The 22516-nt window shown below is 30.1% G+C and overlaps 1 protein-coding gene across 1 annotated transcript in view; it reads left to right on the forward strand.

Moving 5' to 3' along the window:
- LOC143196674 (uncharacterized) overlaps positions 1 to 20273 on the forward strand; it is a 196731-nt gene extending 176458 nt beyond the window's left edge. The window contains exons 2-5 of the mRNA XM_076404558.1: positions 9537 to 9588; positions 11868 to 11994; positions 16337 to 16443; positions 17985 to 20273. Coding sequence (XP_076260673.1) covers positions 9537 to 9588; positions 11868 to 11994; positions 16337 to 16443; positions 17985 to 18290 — 592 coding nt within the window. The 3' untranslated portion in view covers positions 18291 to 20273. The remainder of the gene's footprint in view (positions 1 to 9536; positions 9589 to 11867; positions 11995 to 16336; positions 16444 to 17984) is intronic.
- Positions 20274 to 22516: the final 2243 nt, after the last annotated feature.

Consider the following 22516-nt stretch of genomic DNA (forward strand, 5'->3'; position numbering starts at 1 on the left):
GGAAGAAATTGAGTCATACAGAAAAAATTATCAAGTCAGACTTGACTAACACATGGTCCAGTTAGCAGTTGAACAACAATGAGTTGACAGTTTAAGATACTCCCGCCTCAAGAGAAATAGTGCATCAGATCTAGCATTAAGACAAGATGAGGATGACATCAATGGGTGCATAACTCAGATAAAGATACATCGACCGATGAAAATTCAACATATTAGATTATAGATTCAATGGAATAGATTGCTAAGTAGCAAATTTTCTACATTTACTCTTCGATAAATGAATTTTGTTCAGTTAGATTTAACTAACATTTTGAACTACGCTGTTTATATGTAAGAAAATCAGATTAGTTAATAAAAACATTAGTTTCGATCAATTGAATTACTAATAATTACTATTTACTATGTGGATTTACTTAATATGTGGAAGATCACGTAAAATATTATTTTATTATTAAATATTATTAATTATCATATCATTAATATTAATATTCATATTTTGGTTTAAAACAAAAAATTAATTGCCTAATTCGAGCCATCACATTTTGCGCTTTTTCGGCTTGATTTATTGAATATAGCATCGGAATTGGACCACCAGTATTCTCGGTTTACGTCTCAATTCCAGGTAAGAGTAGACTAGAAACGATTAGGTTCGGTGGTAGGTACACTGGAGACTAGTTCTGAAATTTTGCTACCAATATTCGTTAGGTTTTGCCGCTGACACAGGTTCATCGGTAGGTAAAAGAAAAGATCGTAAAATCCAATAACATTGCCGTGACCAAAAAGAAAAAAAGTTTTATGATCTGTTTTGTTCGGAGCAATTTTCTATAGGATGATCCTTTCGGACAGTATAATATTTGAAGGTCTCGTGAATGTTGAATCCAGCTGGTTACTAGTGAATTGAGCAAAGGGGGGTCTTTGTATATTGTTAGGTAAACCGTTTTAAATAATCGTTCAAGGTGTTAATAGGGTTAATGTTAAAAATAACTTTTCTTTTCTCATCTTTTTATTATGTGTAAGCGCTAAAGGTCATCAAAAGGGCTTGAGATATGAGAGAGATAACGTTGCATTATGATTCTATCCCATTCAAATTGTTACATTATTTGTCGTTTGCACACTGATTTATCTAATGCTACTATGATTCTTTTTCAAAATTTTAAATAATCTAGACTGATAGCATATAAAGTATTGGTATGTTATAAAATAATATTGATTTAGTCTGTAAAATTGTTAATTTTTTATTGCATAGACATTAGATAGACTTTTTGCTCTGTTGTACTTCAACAATTTTGATCAATTTACAAAAAGGAGCAGTGCGGAATAATTATATCAGTGTCCAAATTAAAATTAAATTTCTTTCATGTTTTAAGATGAAATCTTGGATACATTTGCGATCTATAAAAATTTTTTTGATTACTACTCTATATTAGCACCCGATATTTTCTATTAGGTTTTGTTATTTATTAATAAATTAATCTTTTTAATCATGGGCTAGCTGGCGTATGAAGTCACCTTCCTACAAACTATGATTCCTGCTACTGATGCTGATTCCATCTACCTTTGAGATAGATGCTAAGGCATATTGTTGATCCGCTTCATGAATTAGGACTAATTCTAAATCATAAGATTTTGTCACTTCGCTACATCAAAAAATGGTCATGGCCAAATTTTGAGCTATTAAGCTGTATTTCCCAGTCTCTAGCCTATTTATGGATCAATTTTCGTTGTGGAACTCTGGGAGTATATACCTTATACTAGAAAGAATTCGGTTCCGAGGTATAATAGGTTCATGCAGTTTAAGGCTCTGGAATTACTTTCCTGGAATGAAAAAGCCACCATTATAATTCTGTTCAAAATATATTTTTATAATGAAAGTGAAAGGTATTGATGAGGTGAAACTAAGATTACATAAAAATATGTGTAATATTTTAAATTATGATGTTGTATTGCATTAAAAATCTATGAAACATCATAAGTTTCTATAAAATTAAATGTAATCAACAGAAATGTATGAACGAAATACAAATGATCATTTTCAGAATTGATCGTATGTAACATTTGGAGATATGATCGATGTGAAAAGATTAAATTAAGTTTCATGTATTTCTGCGGGACTAACTAATCTACTCAAAAATATGAAACTTATTAAAAGTGCTGAAACAATGTATATTGAGTCAGTTTTATTATAATACCTTTATTTACTACAATCGGAAATAAGGATTCGAATGAAACGGGACAAATTGGCATTTCCGAAAACAAAATTCCACTTCAATGAACGGGAGATTCCGAACAACTGTGCGCGGACGTTTATATCTGGACGTCACCTACGTACATCGGCGATGAGGCAGAAAAAAATGACAAATGCGCTCACAAAAAGAGTCACGACTCGACTACATCACGCGAATCGTAAACAAGGGCATTGCGTTATTTTTTTGTTGCTTAACTTTTTTGGCGTCCAGAGAGCAGCCCATATTATATTATGAGGTGTCAGAGGTGGCGCCTGGAAAGCGTAGTGGCGCGAGCACATGTTATTAATTGTAAGCGAGATAAAGCCACTCTCAAACGTTGCCAGAGTTCAGCTAAAACATATGCGAATAATGAAAATGTACCGCATATATATTTACAAGTACAATAGGAAAAATTTATGATTTTAACTATTTTGTTTGTGTAATAACTTTTAGTGTATTACATAATTATTTTTGATGATATGACATGACATGATTACTGTATTGATTGATATTGATGGTATTGTATTAAACTTGCATTTAGGAAGTAAATACTTAATTTATACAATTAATTAACTTAAAATAGATTAAGTGCTACGACAACGTCATATTGATATAATTATCAAAGTAGAGTATCGAGTAATTCCTAATTTCAAATTCGCTGATGCGCTGATTTTAGCTTTGGCATTTTGAGCTGTGTGAGTAGGTGTATTACTTGATAGACAATTATTTTTTCCTCTGCAAACTGTTTATTTAAGGTTTATATTTGCCAGCTTAAACATTGTCAGCTTTCTGAATAAAAACTCACTTTGGTGTGAAGATTGGTGCTGAAACTACTCTACAACAGGGCCAAGGTAGTAAATCCAAGGGGTGGTAAATAGTTGTAATTTTAGTAATATAATCTTAATAAAGAACACATATTTGTAGAACCCAAAATATTTGTATACTCGAAACGGTATTACCAGTTGTCTTAAATATATAATATTTTACAATAGTCCCTTGTAGCGAATATATAAAATGGATCGCTCTATTCATTTGGCTCTATTCATCAGCTAACTATTGCAGAGAAATTAAGAGATGGGAGACGTATAAAAGGCACTTGAAGAGGCGTTAAAGGCAGACTGCCGCTAGGACGCGACGACTGAATCATTTTTTCATCAGTCTGAAAATGTATCTGCTGTCGTGCGTGGCGTCTCGTGATACTTATACCAATATGAACAAAATCAAAGACTCAACGACGTCGATTTTCGCCATCAATAAAAGTCCGGCTTTGATGGTGAATGTGCGAAAGCAGAATAGCTTTTCTGTGGAATATGTGTTTGACCGAAAATCAATTTGTTTATAGGTGAGCACTAGTTTTCTTTATCTAGGCCTCAGTTGTGAAGACAATTTCTAAAAGTTAATTGAAATAAAATGATGAACTTGGTTTATAAAAATGATTTTATTTTTATCATTATTGAATTCAAATTGTCAGCAATAAAGTTGTTGTTAGTTGATAGCACAAACATTTCAACATTTTATCTCTATTGTACTATATCTGTATTTCATTAATTTTTAATTTGTAATTAACTAACCCATATAATAAACTAAGAAGATATCATCAATGGACACTACTACTAATCATTATTTTACTATATAACAAAAATAATATTAATGGTGTATAAAATTGTCTGTAATTACTATATTTCAATCCATTTATTTTGAATCAACAAATACTGTTTATTGTAGTACATTATAAATAAATTAAAGAACAATAAGTTTTTATTGAATATATTAAACGCAACTGTAAGCTTTTTATGTGAGGAATCTTAAAATTACATTAATGTTTCATGAAGATACCAAAAAATATATCTGCTAAAATCCCAGTTTTCGAATACTTTTACTATTATATTATCAACGAATAAAATAACTTTTTCTTGTCCTTTATGACAAGTATGTGAAAAATGTTTGACAAAAAAATGACAAACCTTGCGAGTTTTGGTTTTATTACTAGTTAAACTTCAGGTGGTCAATTTTATGTTACCATATAAATTATTCGATAATATCGCCATGACCAGTGTGTAATGTTTAATAAAATTAGCCTGGTGATAAATTGTTTAATCATAGAGTTTAGCATAAAAATGATAAAGGTGTTATATACAATTTTTAACGTCTTTTTAACGTTAACAATCTTTTTACAAAAAAAATGAAATGAAACATAAAAACTATGCATTCTGTTCGGTTAAGTTGTCTCAGTTCAGAACAGAACCGCACAATTTATTTCCCGATATTTCCAGTTTATATCCGGTAATTACAAACTTTATTCTCTTCCCTATAACTGTTTCATAATTAAAATAGTTTAGATAAGATGAACTAGTATTTAATTAGTTTGTTTGATGATCAGGAGAAACCTTGGTAGCTAGGCCATTAAATTAATTTTTAATTTATATCTAGAGAGTGCGGATTGATTTCTTTCTGTAAATATTCTTATACGTACATGTTAGACCTTTTCAATGCGTATTCATTCACTGTTGATTTTTTCATATAAACATAAAAAGTTAAAAAATAAGTATATATAATATATATTATCTGCTTACATGTAAAATGTTCAGAGGTGTTTAATTGAAGTACTAATGTAAGCAACAGTTAAAAAACTGAATGACTGACTGAAACTATTACAATCAGTGTTTTAATATACCTTTAGATAAAATAACAATTTTTCCATTTAAAATTATTAATTTATTCAATGTATCCAGACTCTAATCCAGGACAGCTCAAAAAGGTATTTTTGACATTCCTTAATTTTGTTGTTTCATATGAAGAAATCAGCTTTGGAAACCCATCAAACACTTTTAGAAAATTATAGGGAAGCCTCTTGTTGTCCTAATGCCGCAAATGCCACTTATTGGTGCTTGTTCACCGATTTAAAATTGATGATGTCAATGATAATAAAAAATGATAATGAATATCAGACAAAAACCCAGCAGAAACTCCTAGACAACTTAGCATTTCATTAATCAACTGTTTCTAATCTTTTACATCTGATGGTATATATGCAATAGAAAGGAAAATGGCTACCATATTACCAGAACGTCATTTTGAACCGTTTTAAAATCGGAATTATATTGATATTTGTAGAGGAGTTTTATGTGGCGTATAGTAATTAGCGATGAAAAGTGGATTTACTACAATAATCCCAAGGGCAAAAGTCATGTGCTACTCCCTGAGTAACTCCCTAGAGTAGGCTCTCCAAAGACCCATTCACATTGACATTCAGCCGGAATATTCATGTTCATATGAGAATATTGAAGTCTTACATATTGTAGAATCAGTAGGTTGTTGTGTATTACCGGCTGCGAAAACGGAATAAAATTTTTACTGAAGATATATACCGATGTCAAAATTATAAATGAATATTTGGAAAGAGACAAGCGATTGTGAGTCATTTTCTTGAAGACAGTATTTGGCTACACGCTCCAAGAATTTTTAAGAATATACTAATGCAGGTAGAATAAAAATTTTTAAATGACCCTGCGCAATTCAAAGCTATGGTGCATAGCTTGACTGGTTTCGAAATGCTGAAAATGTGCGAAAATGGATAGATGATAGCGTCCAAACCAACGTCGTTCCTTTGACACGGTATCGTCGTGTTTCCAGAAATATTCGAAAAAGTTATAGACATGATGGAATATATTTTAATTAATTAATGGTACCATTTTTTCAACAAATGCTTTTTAATTTAAAAAATGATTATAATACATGCAAACACAGAATATTGAAAGCGGGAATAGTAAATTTGTATAGATTATTGCTGGTCTATAACGTCTTAATGAAAACAATGTTAATGTAGTTTAACGCCATCAATAATCAATATAATCTAGTTCATGAATCAACAGCAACCAGTAGTATTAACACGTCAATTGAGAAGTCCCCGGCCTGACACATAGATGGCGCTACTAGAATTAAATCCATACGTTTTTTAGTTAGCCCTAACCCTCAAAAGATGTGTGTATAAATTTGACAGCTGTCGCATCATTACTTTGTGAATTATAGCATTTTGAGTGAAGCACTTTTGCAATTTTTGTTATTGTGAAAAAAATGAATAAAAAAAAAATTCTCGTGTTGATAAAATATTGCTTTTTGAAGGGAAAAAATACAGTTGAAGCAAAAACTTGGATTATTGCCGAGTTTCCTAGCATATTGAAATTGAAATTGAATAAAATAGCAAACGCTCTAAAGATATCAACTGAACGTGTACACCATATCATTCACGAATATTTGCGTATGAGATAGCTCTGCGGAAAGTGGGTACTGCGCGAGCTCACTTCAACAGCGAATATTACATAGCGTTACTGGACCCATTGAAGGACGAAATCGCTGAAAAACGGCCGCATTTGAAGAAAAAGAAAGTGCTGCTTCACCAAGACAATGCACCGTGTCACAAGTGAAAACGATGGCAAAAATTAATGAATTGGGCTTTGAATTGCTTCCTCATCCACCGTATTCTCCAGATCTGGCCCCTAGCGACAATTTCCTTCCCTCAGATCTCAAAAGAATGCTCGCTGGGAAGAAATTTTCGTCGAATGAAGAAATGATCGCCGAAACTGAGGCCTATTTTGAAACAAAGGACAAATCGTACTACAAAAATGGTATCACCCTTGAAGGGAATTATGTTGAATACAAAAATTTATTTTTCCAAAAAAATGTGTTTTACTATAGTAGGCCGGGAACTTTTCAATTGACATGTTATTTTAGGACTACCCTACTGTGGTATTTTTACGAGAGTGACAGTTTAATTGGTGTATATAGTGCGGAGTCTTTCAATAAACTATATACCACATGAATGAAGATTAATATTGTACAAACTTACAAATATTTAAGCAAATAATTTTATTTAAGCACATGTCACGTGTCAACCGTTAAATGTTAAAATTAACAGGTGCATTTGCAAAAAATATTCTTTCTCTCAAGTTAGTCCTACCGTTTCAAATGTGTTAAAGCGTATACCGCAATAGCCAAAAAACATAAATTAGTTTTTAAATTGAAAACTTCTGGGGAATTACTATTGCTGAGAACATAAATAAACCGTATACGAAAGAATAATCAAATATGAAGCTGGACGAGTAGCTTTAGTCGAAGACGAGCCAAACGAAAAGATAAAAAACCGACAGCGTTTCATTAAAAATCAGTAATCGAAGGATTTTTAACTGGGGAATTAACAGTGTTATCGTCACGAAACGGTTCGGCTTTGCGCGCTTCTAACTCGCAGGAAATCGACGTGCGATAATGGAGCTGGAATATTCAATAAATGGATTGAATTTCGCCTTTATGAGTCGAAAACCGATAAAATTTAAATTGGAAATCTATAATTACCTCGGAATTTTTTTCATGTCCACTGTTTCGGTTGATTTTTTTTCTCAACATCCAGATTTATCAATATTTATTTATAATTTAATTGTTTGGGATAATAATGGAAACTTGGACTTTTTAAATAATACTTTATACATCCGCTATCAGCATAACAAGCTATGGTCTTAAAGCTGTAAAATTAATTTTATAAGGCGTTTATAAGATCGCTATTAAAATGGAAAGAAGTAAGTTGTATAGATAATATATTTTTAAATTGAAAAGCCAACTATTCCATTTTCTATCTTTCAAGTCATCTGATGTTAAGTTGAATTTGTTTCTTATTGAAGAAAGATTTTATTTCATTCACATTTATCCGAACTAACGTTGCTTCTAAAACAACATACAAATGTGATGGGTGATTTTTTTGTGTGAATAAGTCTTGGTGCTTTTGTCATAATGTTTGGTGGATATATTTGGAGGCCGTCTACTTATTATATTATTTAGGATATTATAAAAGGTTGCTGAATGTTTCCGTGTTGAAAAATCAAGAAGATGATCTTTTATAACGCGATTGACTCAAAGGTTGAAAAGGTAAAAATAAAGGAAATCAAAATATAAAATATGTAAATTAAAGAGATAAAGTAAATAAAGCAAAGATTCTTCACAAATAACCCTTTCACGTTTCAAATATAATAATAATTGAAGAAAAGATACGCGAGGCTGATAATACAAAATCATACACTTAGGTTATTTTTGGACAAGTTTTAAAATACGCATTTTAAATCAGAATCAATATAAGAATAAAAATTAGGAAATAAATTTAGTTAATAGTGTTGGGTTATTTATTTATTTTTTTGGTTATGTATTTATTTAATTTATTGGGTTACGAACTACGAACGATCTACCAAAAAGTTATTATCACATGAATTGTATTTAAATATTTATCATAATTTTCATAGGTACTGCTAAAAACCAATGATTCGAAAAGAGTTGCCAACTTGATGTTCTTACAGAAAATAACTCAAGAACTAATTTAACTTAAACGACTCTAAAAAGTGAAGTAGTAAATCTGATAAGTCTGTTCACGAAATGAAGCTTTATACATTTCACAATTTGCTTGAAGCTTTATGAGAGCTATTTAATTAAAATTATTTTATCAATAGTAATAGGAAGTTATAATACAGTAAACCAACTCCATTAACATATCTAAAGGTGTAAAGTAGACTACTTTTTATATTATCTATATTAAACAGCATTATCAGAAAAAAAAAACCATCAGTAAAAATAATAGCGACATAAAAATTAACAACAAAACGTATACATTTACCACCTCGCAGAACCTCAAAATGTATCTTTAGGTCAAAACATTGTATGTGTTATTATACTAAAATCAACTTTTTTCGATTCAGCTAATTAAGTTATTAAGTTATTCAGATTTGAATAAGGCCACAATTAATCAATTAATAATGTGATGAAGGAAGAAGAGGCTGGTGTAATATATGTAATAATATACGGATTGTCTTGCTACATTGTAATCCGAAACGTTCATGATAAGGTAGTTTATAAAATGTTTTTAACAAAAAATTGAACCGACTCCAAAAAACGTCACTAAAAAGTATAAAATAATATTATTTTATCACTGTCATCGGTGACGAGCAACAAATTAGACAGATATGTTTTGTTACAAAATTATTTTATTATTTTTGTATTGTTTGGGCTCGGCACCGACTTCAAACTGATCAGTTGGTTGTAGTTAAAATAATATTGTAAATAGATAAATAGATTTAGTTAAGTATTAAGCTAAATTGTGTGTGTACATAGTGAGAAATCGGCGAACACACATTAAATAATATATATACAACAGAACCTGCTCCTTTTTCGAAGTCGCTTAAAAATAGAAACCGGGTTGTATTTGCTAATTGAAACCAATTGACTATTTCGTGAATTTCTTTATAAAATTCAACTAGTTCCATTTTTTTGTTACAGGAAATCAAGGCCACACACGAACCAGGCGACAGTATTTCTGTTCATGATTATGGTAAGTGGCTGACGTGAAAAAGTCTAAATAACAACGTAACTATACATAGTTGACATCATATCGTCAATCTACAAAGTTATCTTAATATTAAACGTTGCTACTTCATACCTGCATATAAATTTATTATGCGGTACACTATGAGTGTGAAGGTTTATCTAAAAGCAGCATCATCGTCATGAGACGCGAAATACAATCGTTAATTTTGTTCTTTATGTCTTTAATTAAATGGCATGGCAGAAGTTAAATTATAATTTCTGGCGATTTTATCGCCTAATGTCCGAGAATCATTAATTAAATTGTAATCAATTGCTACTTAACATTGTCATCTTTTTCTCCAATCATACAAGAGTTAGTTGCTTCCTTTCAGGAATGTGCAAACTAGTGCTGTTATCTGGAGAACAATATTTATATAGAAAGTGTTCACGATATATATATATATATATATATGTATATATATATATATATATATATATATATATATATATATATATATATATATATACAGTGCAGTGATGAAGCAGTTGCTATTAAGAACTATTGTTTTTGGTGTTACTGTTGAAACCAATTTTAAAAATGAATGTTATGACGAGCACCATAAACTGTTTGTTATTATGAATTAGGTAAGAAATTCCATTGCTAATAATTGACTTGAATAAATACGTAAATTATTGAGAAAATCATTATCAAAAATTATAGTGCACATCTGCGGAGCTACAAAAAATTGTATTGCCAAAAATTGTTTGAAATATGGAAATGGCTGTCTTTTTTTCAATATGTTGTTTTGCTTATTGTTCCAATATTCATATATGAGATTTGCCATTGTATACAAACATTTCTAAATAGTTGATCTATCATCTGCCAAGCTGTGTGAAAGCCATTTGAGAGTTAGAGCTAGGTTTTCGTTTGATTAGTCTTGAAACTGATAGTCTTCGATTTTTTTGGTTCTCAAGATACTTCTTTAACATCAATGCTTACAAAATAAGATTTAAAAGTGTTAAATCATTAAAACCAAAACCGATAAACGGGATATGACAGAGCAGCATCACCATAAGTATCTCAAAACTTTAGTAGGTTCCGGCAGTAAATTTCTTCGGCCAAAAAATTAAATCAACTTAACACTGAAAATTACATTTTAAACATTCTTTACTTTTTTTTGATTGACTTGAAGAATTAAGCTAGAAAAATATGTTTATTTTCCTAATTGTTTATTTTATAGCACACTAAAAAATATAAGCATAAAGCAAGCAAACAGGTTGCTTAAAGTAAAGTAATATATATCTCAGAAAATAAGCTTTAAAAGTTTGTCGAACTATTTTAATCAGAGAGAAGAGCTTTATTTTTGGAATTATTACATTCTTGTTTTCAGAGTTCATATTTCAAATCAAAATTTTGCCACAAATTATATAATCTTTTTCAGCATTGCATAAAAATAAAATTACTGTAGAAATATACAGAACAATTAATATCCATTAATTATTCGAACAATATAATATATTTTTATACCGAAGAAGCTTATAAAGATGAGAATTAATTTTAGCTATACGTTAATTAACCTTAAAATGTAATAATGTTAATGCGGCTTATTTATTTATTTTTATAGATTGCATCGTATTTGACCAATCAAGGACACTTCAAGTCAAAATCCGGGAACTCATTGAGGTTTATTAATAAAAATAAACATTTAGTTTTAATTGATTTTGATGCAAATTAATTTATTTACAATGTATCTGAACATCTTAAACAAATATTACAATCACCTGTTTAAAACTACGAAGTAAGAATGCCCGTTTTATTATTCAAAGTTGATTTTGTGTTTTTTACACGTTTTATATGTGAATTCTTGAATAATACGAAAGTTATTCAATATATTACAGCTTCAAGGAGAAAAAACGAGTATATTCTAATATTAATTAATTAAAGTCTCCAAAAAAATGCGACAAGCGTACAGAATACATTTTTATTATCCCAAACTAGACTGTTATGAAATGTTTAGGTGAAGTTAATGCAAATTACACAAGTTATTATTGACTAAGATGGAAGAAAACAAACAAACTTGAAGAACGGTAGAGTTCTAATGCTACACACAAAATATTTATGTTAATTTATTCTTTTAAATTAGTCATGGTTTGATCGGGAATTTATATAATTTGTTGTCTGCCGGAGAGATGATTGTTTTTTACATGTTCTCGAGAAATAATTAGTATCAATCAACAAAAATGTTAGGGATCGTCTTCTGAACCTCTATATAAAGTCAACTATACATATTTATTTTGTTGCAGCTTTTCTACCTTACAACTAGTTACAGCAATGCCTGCTTTGGACCTATATCCCGACAAAACATAGTAGGAGGAATCACTAGCGGCTTCTTGTCGGTTTATAAGCAAAAAGTTTCTCTGACATGCAATTGTAAGTATAGCAAAAATAAGTTTATTTTCAAGCAGAAAACATTATGACTTTTTACCAATAAATGCCATACGATTTAGGTTCGAAAAATGTATGCTTGAATTTATATATCAATATGAAGGAAAGTATATATTATAGGAATCATTATAAATACTTACATTTATAATCAGATTAATATTTGTATAATAAGAATTCTGATTGTTAGTTCATAACAGGTCAATTAAAAAGTCCCCGGCCTACCATAGTAAAACACAGTAGTTTTTTTATTCAATATCATTAACTTCAAGGGTGATACATTGATAAAGCGACCCTCCAATTTTTCGACAAAATTTTTGTAGTACGATTTGTCCTTTGCTTCAAAATAGACCACAGTTTCGGGATCACCTCTTAAGAAAATGTCTTCCCAGCGAGCATTCTTTTAGAACAGGAAATAGTCGTTGGGGGCCAGATCTCGAGAATACAGTTGATGAGGAAGCAAATCGAAGGCCAATTCATGGATTTTTCCATCGTTTTCACTGACTTGTGACACGGTGCATTGTCTTGGCGAAGCAGCATTTCCTTTTTCTTCAAATGCGGCCGTTTTTCGCCGATTTTGTCCTTCAAACGGTTCAATAACGCTATGCAATAGTCGCTGTTGATGGTCCTTTCTTTTTCACCGCCCCGAATCATCAACTCGTCGTTGTTTTTGGTCAAAACTAAGCTCGCGCGGCACCCGCTTTACAGAGAGCTTTCTCATACCCAAATATTCGTGAATGATATGATAAACACGTTCAGTTGAAATCTTTAGAGTTTCTGCTATTTCATTCAATTTCAATTTACGGTCATTCAAAATCATTTTGTGGATTTTTTTGATGTTTTCGTCGGTAAGAGCCTCTTTTGGGCGTCCACTGCGTTCACCGTCTTCAGTGCTCATTTCACCACGTCAAAACTTAGCATACCAATCCATGATGATTGATTTTCCTAGGCCAGTGTCCGCAAACTGGGCATCAAGCCAAGTTTTTGCTTCAACTGTATTTTTTCCCTTCAAAAAGCAACATTTTATCATCACGCGAAATTCCTTTTTATCCATTTTTTTCACAATAACAAAAGTTGCTTCACTCAAATGCTATAATTAACAGGCTAATGGTCCGATAGCTATCGAATTTATACACGCATCTTTTGAGGGTTAGTGCTAACTAAAAAAATATGGATTTAATTCTGGTAGTGCGATCTATGTGTCAGGAGGGAGACTTTTCAATTAATCTTTTACTGACGTGATTAAAATATAGCAAAATAGTAAAAGTTATCGTATTGCTTCCGATAATATAACTCTTGTAGTAACCTCTTCAACATTTAACACACACCATCTCCGAATAACCCTATATTATAGGCTATTTCGTAAACCAGAAAAAACCTTTTCGAGGTATTATCTTAAGTCTCAAGAAAACCAAAAACTTTTCAAAGGAAAAGTTGTCATAAATGCACTTTATTAAAGTATGATAAAATTAATTTGGAAAAATAACTAAATAGTTTGGGATCTATTACAAAACTCATACTATCACAGTAGTATATCAACATACTTTTGAGATAGCACCAACTAATAATTAATGAACAGAAATTTTTTCAACAGGGATTCTATCCAAATCATTCCAATTCATTAAAACCAACGAGTACTGAATTCCGAACATTTTGCTCCAATGACATTCTCTAGTTAGCAGTCATTGGTATTATAGATCCAAACTGTGTGTACGATTGTGGAAGTTATGTATAATTTGACCAAAACAACATCAAGATTAAAATTAGGTTTTTTGCCAATATGTTGTATTAATCATTACCGAAAATATGACGAAAATAATTAAAGAAGAAGCTTTATTTACCATTAAATAGTAATATACAGAACAAACTGTTACTGTTGTTGTAAAACAAAATTAATAAAAATGTATTTTATACAGCGGCGGCGGGTGGTTCAATACTTTTGGGGGTGCACAACGTTGGGTAACAAAAAATTTGTCCGTTATTTTATGAAAATTCCCGTTTGGACGGAGATTATTACTACGAACTACAAGTGCATTGATTTTCATGTGCACACGGGGCAGCATAAGCCTTAGACTGTAGGGTGAACACGGGGTGCGAGCGGCGAAGGATTGACCAATCAGATCTGATGTTCCGATGTGCAATGAACAAAGATTCCCTCGACGAGCGCAGAGCAAAGCGAACGGTTGGATTTCTCGCGATATGCATAATAGGCGTCTTGCGATTTGGGAATATGGAGAATATGTGTATGAAATAATTGATAGGTTTAAGAGGATACATTTCTCCGCAACATCTCAGGTTTTGGCGCATGCGCATATTGGCTCCATTTAATTTCAAAACAGAGAGTAATCCGAGTTTGGCGCATGCGTAGATGCAGCTTTAATTATTTATTTTTTTTAACCGACTTCAAAAAAGGAGGAGGTTCTATTTTTGGCTGTATGTTCTTTTTATTGTGATTATTAGATTCACTGTCGAATATATTACGCAGGTAAATAGATTCAGGAGGTAAATAAAAATGATAAAATTTTGGAAATAACATATTTTATTTAAAAAATATTAAATAAAACGAACTAATAAAAATATAATTAATATATTTCCAGCTGTTCTATTTTTATAAAACATCATATTACACACCTTCATTATTTTTTACAAATGAAAATACACAAATTTAATAAACAATTGATTTAATGTTGAAACTATATATAAGGAGGGAAATAAACATTGAAAATTTTTGAAATAACACATTTTATTTTAAAAAATATTGAATAGAATGAAATAATAAAGCTAATTTCTATATGCCTTTCTATTTTTATAAAAACACCATATTTGAACATATTTGTATATATATATATATATATATATATATATATATATATATATATATATATATATATGTATATATATATGTATATATATATATATATATATATATAAAACTATAAAACTGTAATATATAAAACAACATATTTGATAGTTAAAACCAAACGTAAAAGCCGCCACATATATGAAAGTAGTAAAATTTTTCTAAAAGTCTCCAAATATTATCACTACAATTCTTGATCCACAAACCCCATTAATGAATTGACTACCTTGAGTTTTCGATTAACATATTGTACATTTCCTGGCCGAAAACGAATGGATGATTGTTCTTTAAAGTTGAAAGACATCTCAGTCAACACATCATTATTTTTTAAAAACAATAATTTATTTACCTATATTCATGAATAATAATGCATTGTATTTTCCTTGTCATTAGACCATCAGGGTGTCGTTGATAGTTTTATATTTTGTTTATTTGATCCAGGTCTGCTTTTATTAACAAATGTAATTATTTTAAAGTATCACTGTACGTTGTTTTTACATCTTAGCAAAATGCTGTTTAATTTCTTCTTCTCTGATTCTCTGAATTCCACTTTCTTCGACTTTTACTCCCAGCAAATTCTAGCTACATGTTAGCTATAAAATAAAATTTAAATCATTTCTAAAATATATTATGTTTAAAATAAATGTTTAATTATTACTGCTTATAATTTGTCTAATTAATCTCTAAACAGTTACTACAGTTTTTATTACTATTTTTGATGGACAAACATCATTAATTACTTGACTACTTCCAACACAACAAGAATTATTTCCCTCTTTGTTCTTTTTATCATTAAATTTTGCGATATGTTGATACCTATTCCAGGTCGTTGAAAATGATGTGTGGCAGTTAAATTGTAAAAATTGGCAGCTAAAATTCCCACTCTAAATAAAATTGATGTTGTTTCGATTTTATAACTTTTAAAAATTTAACCTTACATTCTGTATACAAACATATTTGTTTGTTCTTCCATATTTTAAAACCAATGTATGTTAGACCACCGAGAATAACACAACAATTTAATTATTACTACTATAGAATTATTAATGTAAAACAAAATTTAAATATTCTAGATTGTTCTGTTCTTTTGATGTGATCGACCATACCAATCGACCTGAAAAGAATGGACCGCCATTAGAAAAGGAAGACTACATAGTTTCATATAGTTTATTCTTTTCTATGGTTTATTATATACAGTACAGTGCGCATACGCCAAATCCAAAAATCCAAATATATATATATATATATATATATATATATATATATATATATATATATATATATATATATATATATATATATATATATATAAAACTATAAAACTATAAAAATGTAATATAAAAACACTAATAATATTAATAGTAATATTTTTGATAGTTAAAACCAAACGAAAAAGCCGCCACTATATATGAAAGCAGTAAAATTTTAATATATTATATTTTATTTACAATTACATTTTTTCTGTTACAGCACACCACCCGCTCTATATAATAACAGCTATAGAAGGGGGCTTCTACATATATGACAATAGTTCTAACAGATTCATTTGCTGGAGAGGAAAAAACGTCGTAGGAATGGTAAGTAACAACTTCTGAAAACTTGATAACTGATATAATTTTTTATACAATTTAATATGAACGATCACAAGTGATATGATTTTATTTGTTAATACCGTGGGTACACATTGTATATATTATATAGAAAACTTGTTTAGTTGAATCTATTTCATCCATTTAATATAACATAATACATATAATAATAAGCCCTTTGCGCAGATTTTCATGTTTATTTTCCATGCATATTTGGATCTTCATTGTCTTCGTTAAGTTTCTCTGTTAAAAAATATGTTTGATTGATTTTGTCGTTGCTTTGGTCGGTCAAGATCGAACAGAACAATATCAATCAACTACAATTTTTTGGTCTTCTTTAAATTCATTAAATTTTTTACCGAGATACATAAAAATACAACATTTAGTCAAGGTTTTCAACTAAAGCAACTGTATAATTAATGACATATTTCGTTCAAAATTGGCAGTGTAACTTGGGACAGTTCTTTTATTTAGTTGATCGATTGTTTTTACGCGTGTCTTTACATTTATTAATTAATTCATTTCACAGGATTAATACATCATTATATATTTCCCAAATTAAGATAAACCTAAACTTATACGCCAATCAAGTTCGCGAGGTTTGATTCGCTTTAAACTTCTTCCTGTGTATGTTGATCTTATTGTATGTTTTGAGGCGAAATCTTAGATCATCGTATGTTCATTAGATTTCGAGGTCATCGTGTAGCTCTTCGATGGTTACGTAGCAATAAGGATTTGTAATTGATCGTAGAACTTTATTTTGGGTGCGTTGAATTACTAGTTGGTTTAATGATTTAGTTCGCTTTTAGTATCAGTCTGACTTGTTGATGACTCTCTACGACTTATCACTTTTTAAGTAATATGTATGGAATTTAAGTTTACTGAATGGATTATTCGTGATCTCTTTATTTAGTTTCATTTGAATGAGATGTTTCTTTATATCACTATAATCAAGTTAGTACCCTAAATATCATTATTAATAGAGCAGCTTTCAACTCTATACTGTTAGTGGCTACTTCTTTGATATGTGTTCTAAATAGGTTAAAATTACTAAAACTGCTTATCTTAATCGGGGGAGGCAGAGTAATTTTTTCTTCTTGCTTCTTTTTTTGATGTTATGAATACCATTTTCTTCATGTTTTCTAGCGAGAAAGCTGCCATCTCGGACTTCTTCCTTATCTTATTTTTAATATTATCCCATTCGAGTTGTTTGCCAACATTTAGATTTAGTTGGTTCTCGTTTGTGAAATACTATTCTATATAATTTTCTCGTTTTCTTGGTGTCTCCTCGATGTTTTTAAAAAGCTCGAATCCACTTTATTTCAACAATTTTTTGCTTTACTGCTGATTAGTTACCTTTAACTCATTGTTTTTATTCATAAGTGCAATTGAATCAATTTTATTTGATATTTGTAATGTTATTTTACAAAAGTTTTTGTTTTCACTATCTGATTATTCTAAGGGCGAACTTGGAACTTCCTGCTAGTGAAACACTTACCTAGAATTAACAATTTTATAATTTGTTTCAGAATTACAAAGTGATACATCGGAAAGGGCACTGGAAGATGTGTAAATTCCAAGACAACGTGGAGTCTCCGCAAGACGCCTACATTTATTTATCTAACTACGGCCGCAAAAATACCAAGCTTACACTTCACCCGAAGAAAAGTTGGGGATGCATGCCTAAGGTGTCCGTCGTGAAGAATTTCTTAAAATACCCCTCAGAAAAGTGTGATTGCGAAAAAACACACGAATTATTCTGTCGGACTCGTTTAAAAAATATGAACGAACTATCAAAAGTCTGTAAGAAAGATGTAAAAGAACTCTGCAACTAACGCAACACATCTGGTATTTAAGTCTGTTTAGAATATGAATCCACAGGAATTTTATAGTCATTTATAATAATTATTGTTAATTGTTTTAAGTTACCTCTTTTTTACCAATTTTTAGGCAAATTAAAATCTTGAATACTAAAACCATACTAATATTGTGAGTGAACAGTGGTGTACTGTTTTTCATGCGCTTATTATATTTAAATAAATCACACACGCCAACGATCCTCGCCATTGATCAGTTATGAATCTTAACCTCGTTTTTCTAATTTATTTATTTTCTTATTAATATAATGATAGCAGGGTGTTAAGAGGCTTCCAGAAACTCCAAGGCTCAGAACTGATGAATTAACGAGTTGCAGTTGAAAATGTCGAGGAGGCGGTTTGGTTATTCATTCTGTTCATCGAGATTTTATCATTTATTTATTTCTTATTATCCAAGCGTTTCATTTGATTTAAATATGTGCTCTTCAAACATTAAATCTGCTAGTAGAACTTTCATAACTGTTAACAATTGTAACATTTATGTTTAAGTATACTCAAGCCTACTTACTGAATTCGTATTGTTTGTATACTACAACGGTTGTTGACATAACTGTCATATTAGTTTAATAACCTGTCAACACTATAAGCATAAAATCTATGTCAGAATATGACTGTCACTAAAATATCCGTTAGCGTAATATGTTAGAAGATAGAAAAATGGATTAATACTAAAGCTAACTTCTTAAATAATGAAATGCTTGGACGATTCTATATCATTTTTAACAGTAATAAACAATTTAATTGAATAACTAAACTGTTTTTCTCTAAAATAGGATAGTAACGTTACAAACGGAGCATCTATATTTATAGTAAAATTTAGTACCAAAGGGGACAAAATAGAAGCACTGATGAAGCAAATTTTTGTATAAAAACGATAAAAACAAACACCCTTTACATCCGCCCCATAAAGGCACTATCTTGTATATGTACTGTAAAAACTCTAAAAGTTAAATATCTTTTATATAAGGTAACCTAATTTATTTTTCTATATTTTAATTTTTTTCTAATGTATAATTTTATTTCCATAAACTTGCTGTGTTAAGAATGTCACTGTTTAGTTTTTTTTACCTCTGTGAGGTACGCCTGCTAAACGGTATTGTATATTTATTATTTATTTTTTGTAAATATTCTTCACCAGGCTAGTCTTGGAATCGCCTAGCTGAAATCGAACGAGTTCGCTTTAAAAATTAGGAGTTTTGTCGATTTTGGGACTCGCCTTGATTAGAGATAAACGGAAACAGTCCGAAAGGAGGCGGAGAAACTTTAAGTTTATTTTGCACACTTTAACAGAATAATGCCCAACAGTATTACTATAGACCTGTGCTTCTGTAGACAAGAAAACCAAGTATTAGATATCTGTATAAGATATAATTATATATGTATATGTATATCAACGCGTTTATATTAGTTAATCGAAGCTTTAAATAGAAAGCCATCCGACTGTTTCCGTCGGCTCCATGTTTTAGTGGATTTTCGTTCATTTTAGCCGTTCTCCAAAATTCAGGTGAATATATTTGTTTCCTTTTTAATGAGGACGTTTAGTAATTATGTATTATGTATACCACGAACAGAAACAGTATATTTAATAATATTATTATTAATAACAACAGTACTAATGCTAAAGCTGCTGGGCAATTAATAAAACAACTAAAAGCAATGCAACAGTATTATTTGTAGTATGCGAAAGTTTTCGATAGCCGAACTTTAATTGTCCAGTATTATTAGGAAATCTAATCTAACGCTAAGTATCAGAGGCTTGACATGTAAAAAAGATTAACACTGAGATAATTGTAATGTTTTCAATTTGGTTTTGTATTGTTTAACTCTTTGGCAGCCTCGCGTAATTGTACTACAATGTAATGATCTGTTATAAAATTGTGTCCTTATAATTTACATTCCATATAATGATTCGCATTTACAATAAAACAATCAATAACGAAACATGCATTTTTATTTAATTTCATATACCTTTAATATTTAAGTTTTATTTTTCCAAATGTTTTCTTCATATTAATCAATATATCACTAGGGAAAAATATAGTTTTTGAAAATATATATCCCAACTATTTTAATAGATTCGATAGATACATTCTTGTAACCTCGAATCAAAATATGTAACTTGAGAATCAATATTTTTTACATATTTTATAAATATAAATTAGACAGATTAAATTGCACCTAACAAAACCGAGAATAATTGTAGACTGTCATAATGTCTGTGACTATTGACAATGTCTATTACACACACTACAGCTAGCTTGTTTCACTATATCTCAACATCAGCCCACAGCTATTAGAAAACACTACGCAATTTTAAAATGTATGCCAATAAGTTCAGTATTTGTTATTTCTTTAATTATTTTACAATGGGCTTTATTTAATGATGCGCTCAACTGATACGATTTTGAAAGTTAAAACTCTTTTTGTTGACCATCTTTAAGTGTACCAAAATCATTATTAATGTAAATTTTCAGTGCTTTTTCTGCATATGTTGCATTGTAATTCTAATTTGTTCGAGTTAAGAAATATGCCTATTGAACAGAACCAGGGTATGAATACATATGAGTAGAATTTTCTCGCTCATTATAGCCCTTTAAGAACAATTTTTAAGATAAATAGGGTTGCGGTAGTTTCTGTTGTAATTATTATGTCAAAGGAATTTGCTGAAGCATTTGAAAGAGTAGTTATTACATGAGTATTCGAATGGTAAGTAAATATTTTTTTTTACAGAATAGTTTGTGGGAAAGGTATAACGTGTGGCAAAAGTCCCGCTACCATTTTGATTGCCTATATCTTTGCTCGAAGAAAAGATAAGTAAGTATGGTTTTCATAAAAAGTTTATTTGGTATTTACGTATTTTTTCGTTATGATTGAAAAATTATATCGGTTAAATGGTTATCCGGATTCGCTATGCAAGTTTCGGCACGTTTTAAAGAATTTTTCATGGCATTCTGCAACATCTAAGAAGAAAATGGGCTTAATCGCTCATTATTAATTTAGACGAAAAATTTCCAATTTCACCAGACAGCCTTAGGATTGCATTACTGTACTCAAGTCGTTGATTAGGATCTCTCGGTAACAATTTTTGGAATAATTGAATTTTGTACGGGAACATTTTCAAAATTCGCCTTACTGCCTGCAGAAATATGTGATTAGGAACCACGTCTCCGACTTGATTTTTTAAATTTTTTTCAGCGTTACGAGATGTCCGTTGTCTTCCAGAAGGAAGCCTGTCTGCTGTACCGTACTGAAGAAAATTCGCATGTAAACGATTAATTGTGGTTTTGTAAGGGACTGGACGATTAGGATATTTTTGATGCAATTTCCACTGAGTGGCAATAATGGAACGATTATTTTCTATAAATATTGTTGCTCATTTCTGCTCATTTTTGTGGCGTATATTTATTCATAATAAAATTTGGACGTCTACACTACACAATGGTTAAAAAGAAACTGAGCTAAACGTCATATATTTAAAATGGCGTGCAATCAAAATGGTAGCGGGACGTTTACCCCACCTGTTTTTAACGTTCCTGAGAAAATTGCTGATACATTTCACAAGATTCCTTACAGTAGTTCTCTGCTAATTGCTTAAATAATACAGAGTATTAGTGTAAAATAAACAAATACCCATATTTGATATTACTGACAATACTGTTATATTTAATGCGTAGTCGTCTGAAAAATATTTTAATTAAAAGAATCTTCATGGTAAAATGTAGTCAAAATATTTAAAAAATGATGTCTTTATAATTTACATACACTATATTAACATGGCTGCTCAATAAAACAGCTCATCAGCATATAGACTTTTACTTAAATACAATTTTATATTATCGGAATGCTTAATTAATTAAATTTCTATGCTCATTAACAATGCATAAATTGTATACATATATTTATTTAATCTTGGGTGAGTCTATTTCATTTAAATTTAACTTTGTATGGACCTAGGACATTATCCGAAAACATAAATGTAATAAATCTGTGTCTATAAATCAATAGATGAATTTCGATGGACAATATAACTAGTAATATACTGTCACAATTCTGGAAATTACTTTTCGCTTGAAGATGATAATTTTTGTCTAAAAGAAGTAACATAATTAAAAAGTACAATGAAAGCTGCCCTGTTCGCCTAAGTCGGATTAGAACTTAGTAAGCCTAAAATGAATGATAATCAT

This window comes from Rhynchophorus ferrugineus, unplaced genomic scaffold (genome assembly GCF_030347505.1).
Source record: "Rhynchophorus ferrugineus isolate W39M unplaced genomic scaffold, kcgeb_rfMv2 rfM4, whole genome shotgun sequence".
In the NCBI taxonomy this organism is placed as follows: domain Eukaryota; kingdom Metazoa; phylum Arthropoda; class Insecta; order Coleoptera; family Curculionidae; genus Rhynchophorus; species Rhynchophorus ferrugineus.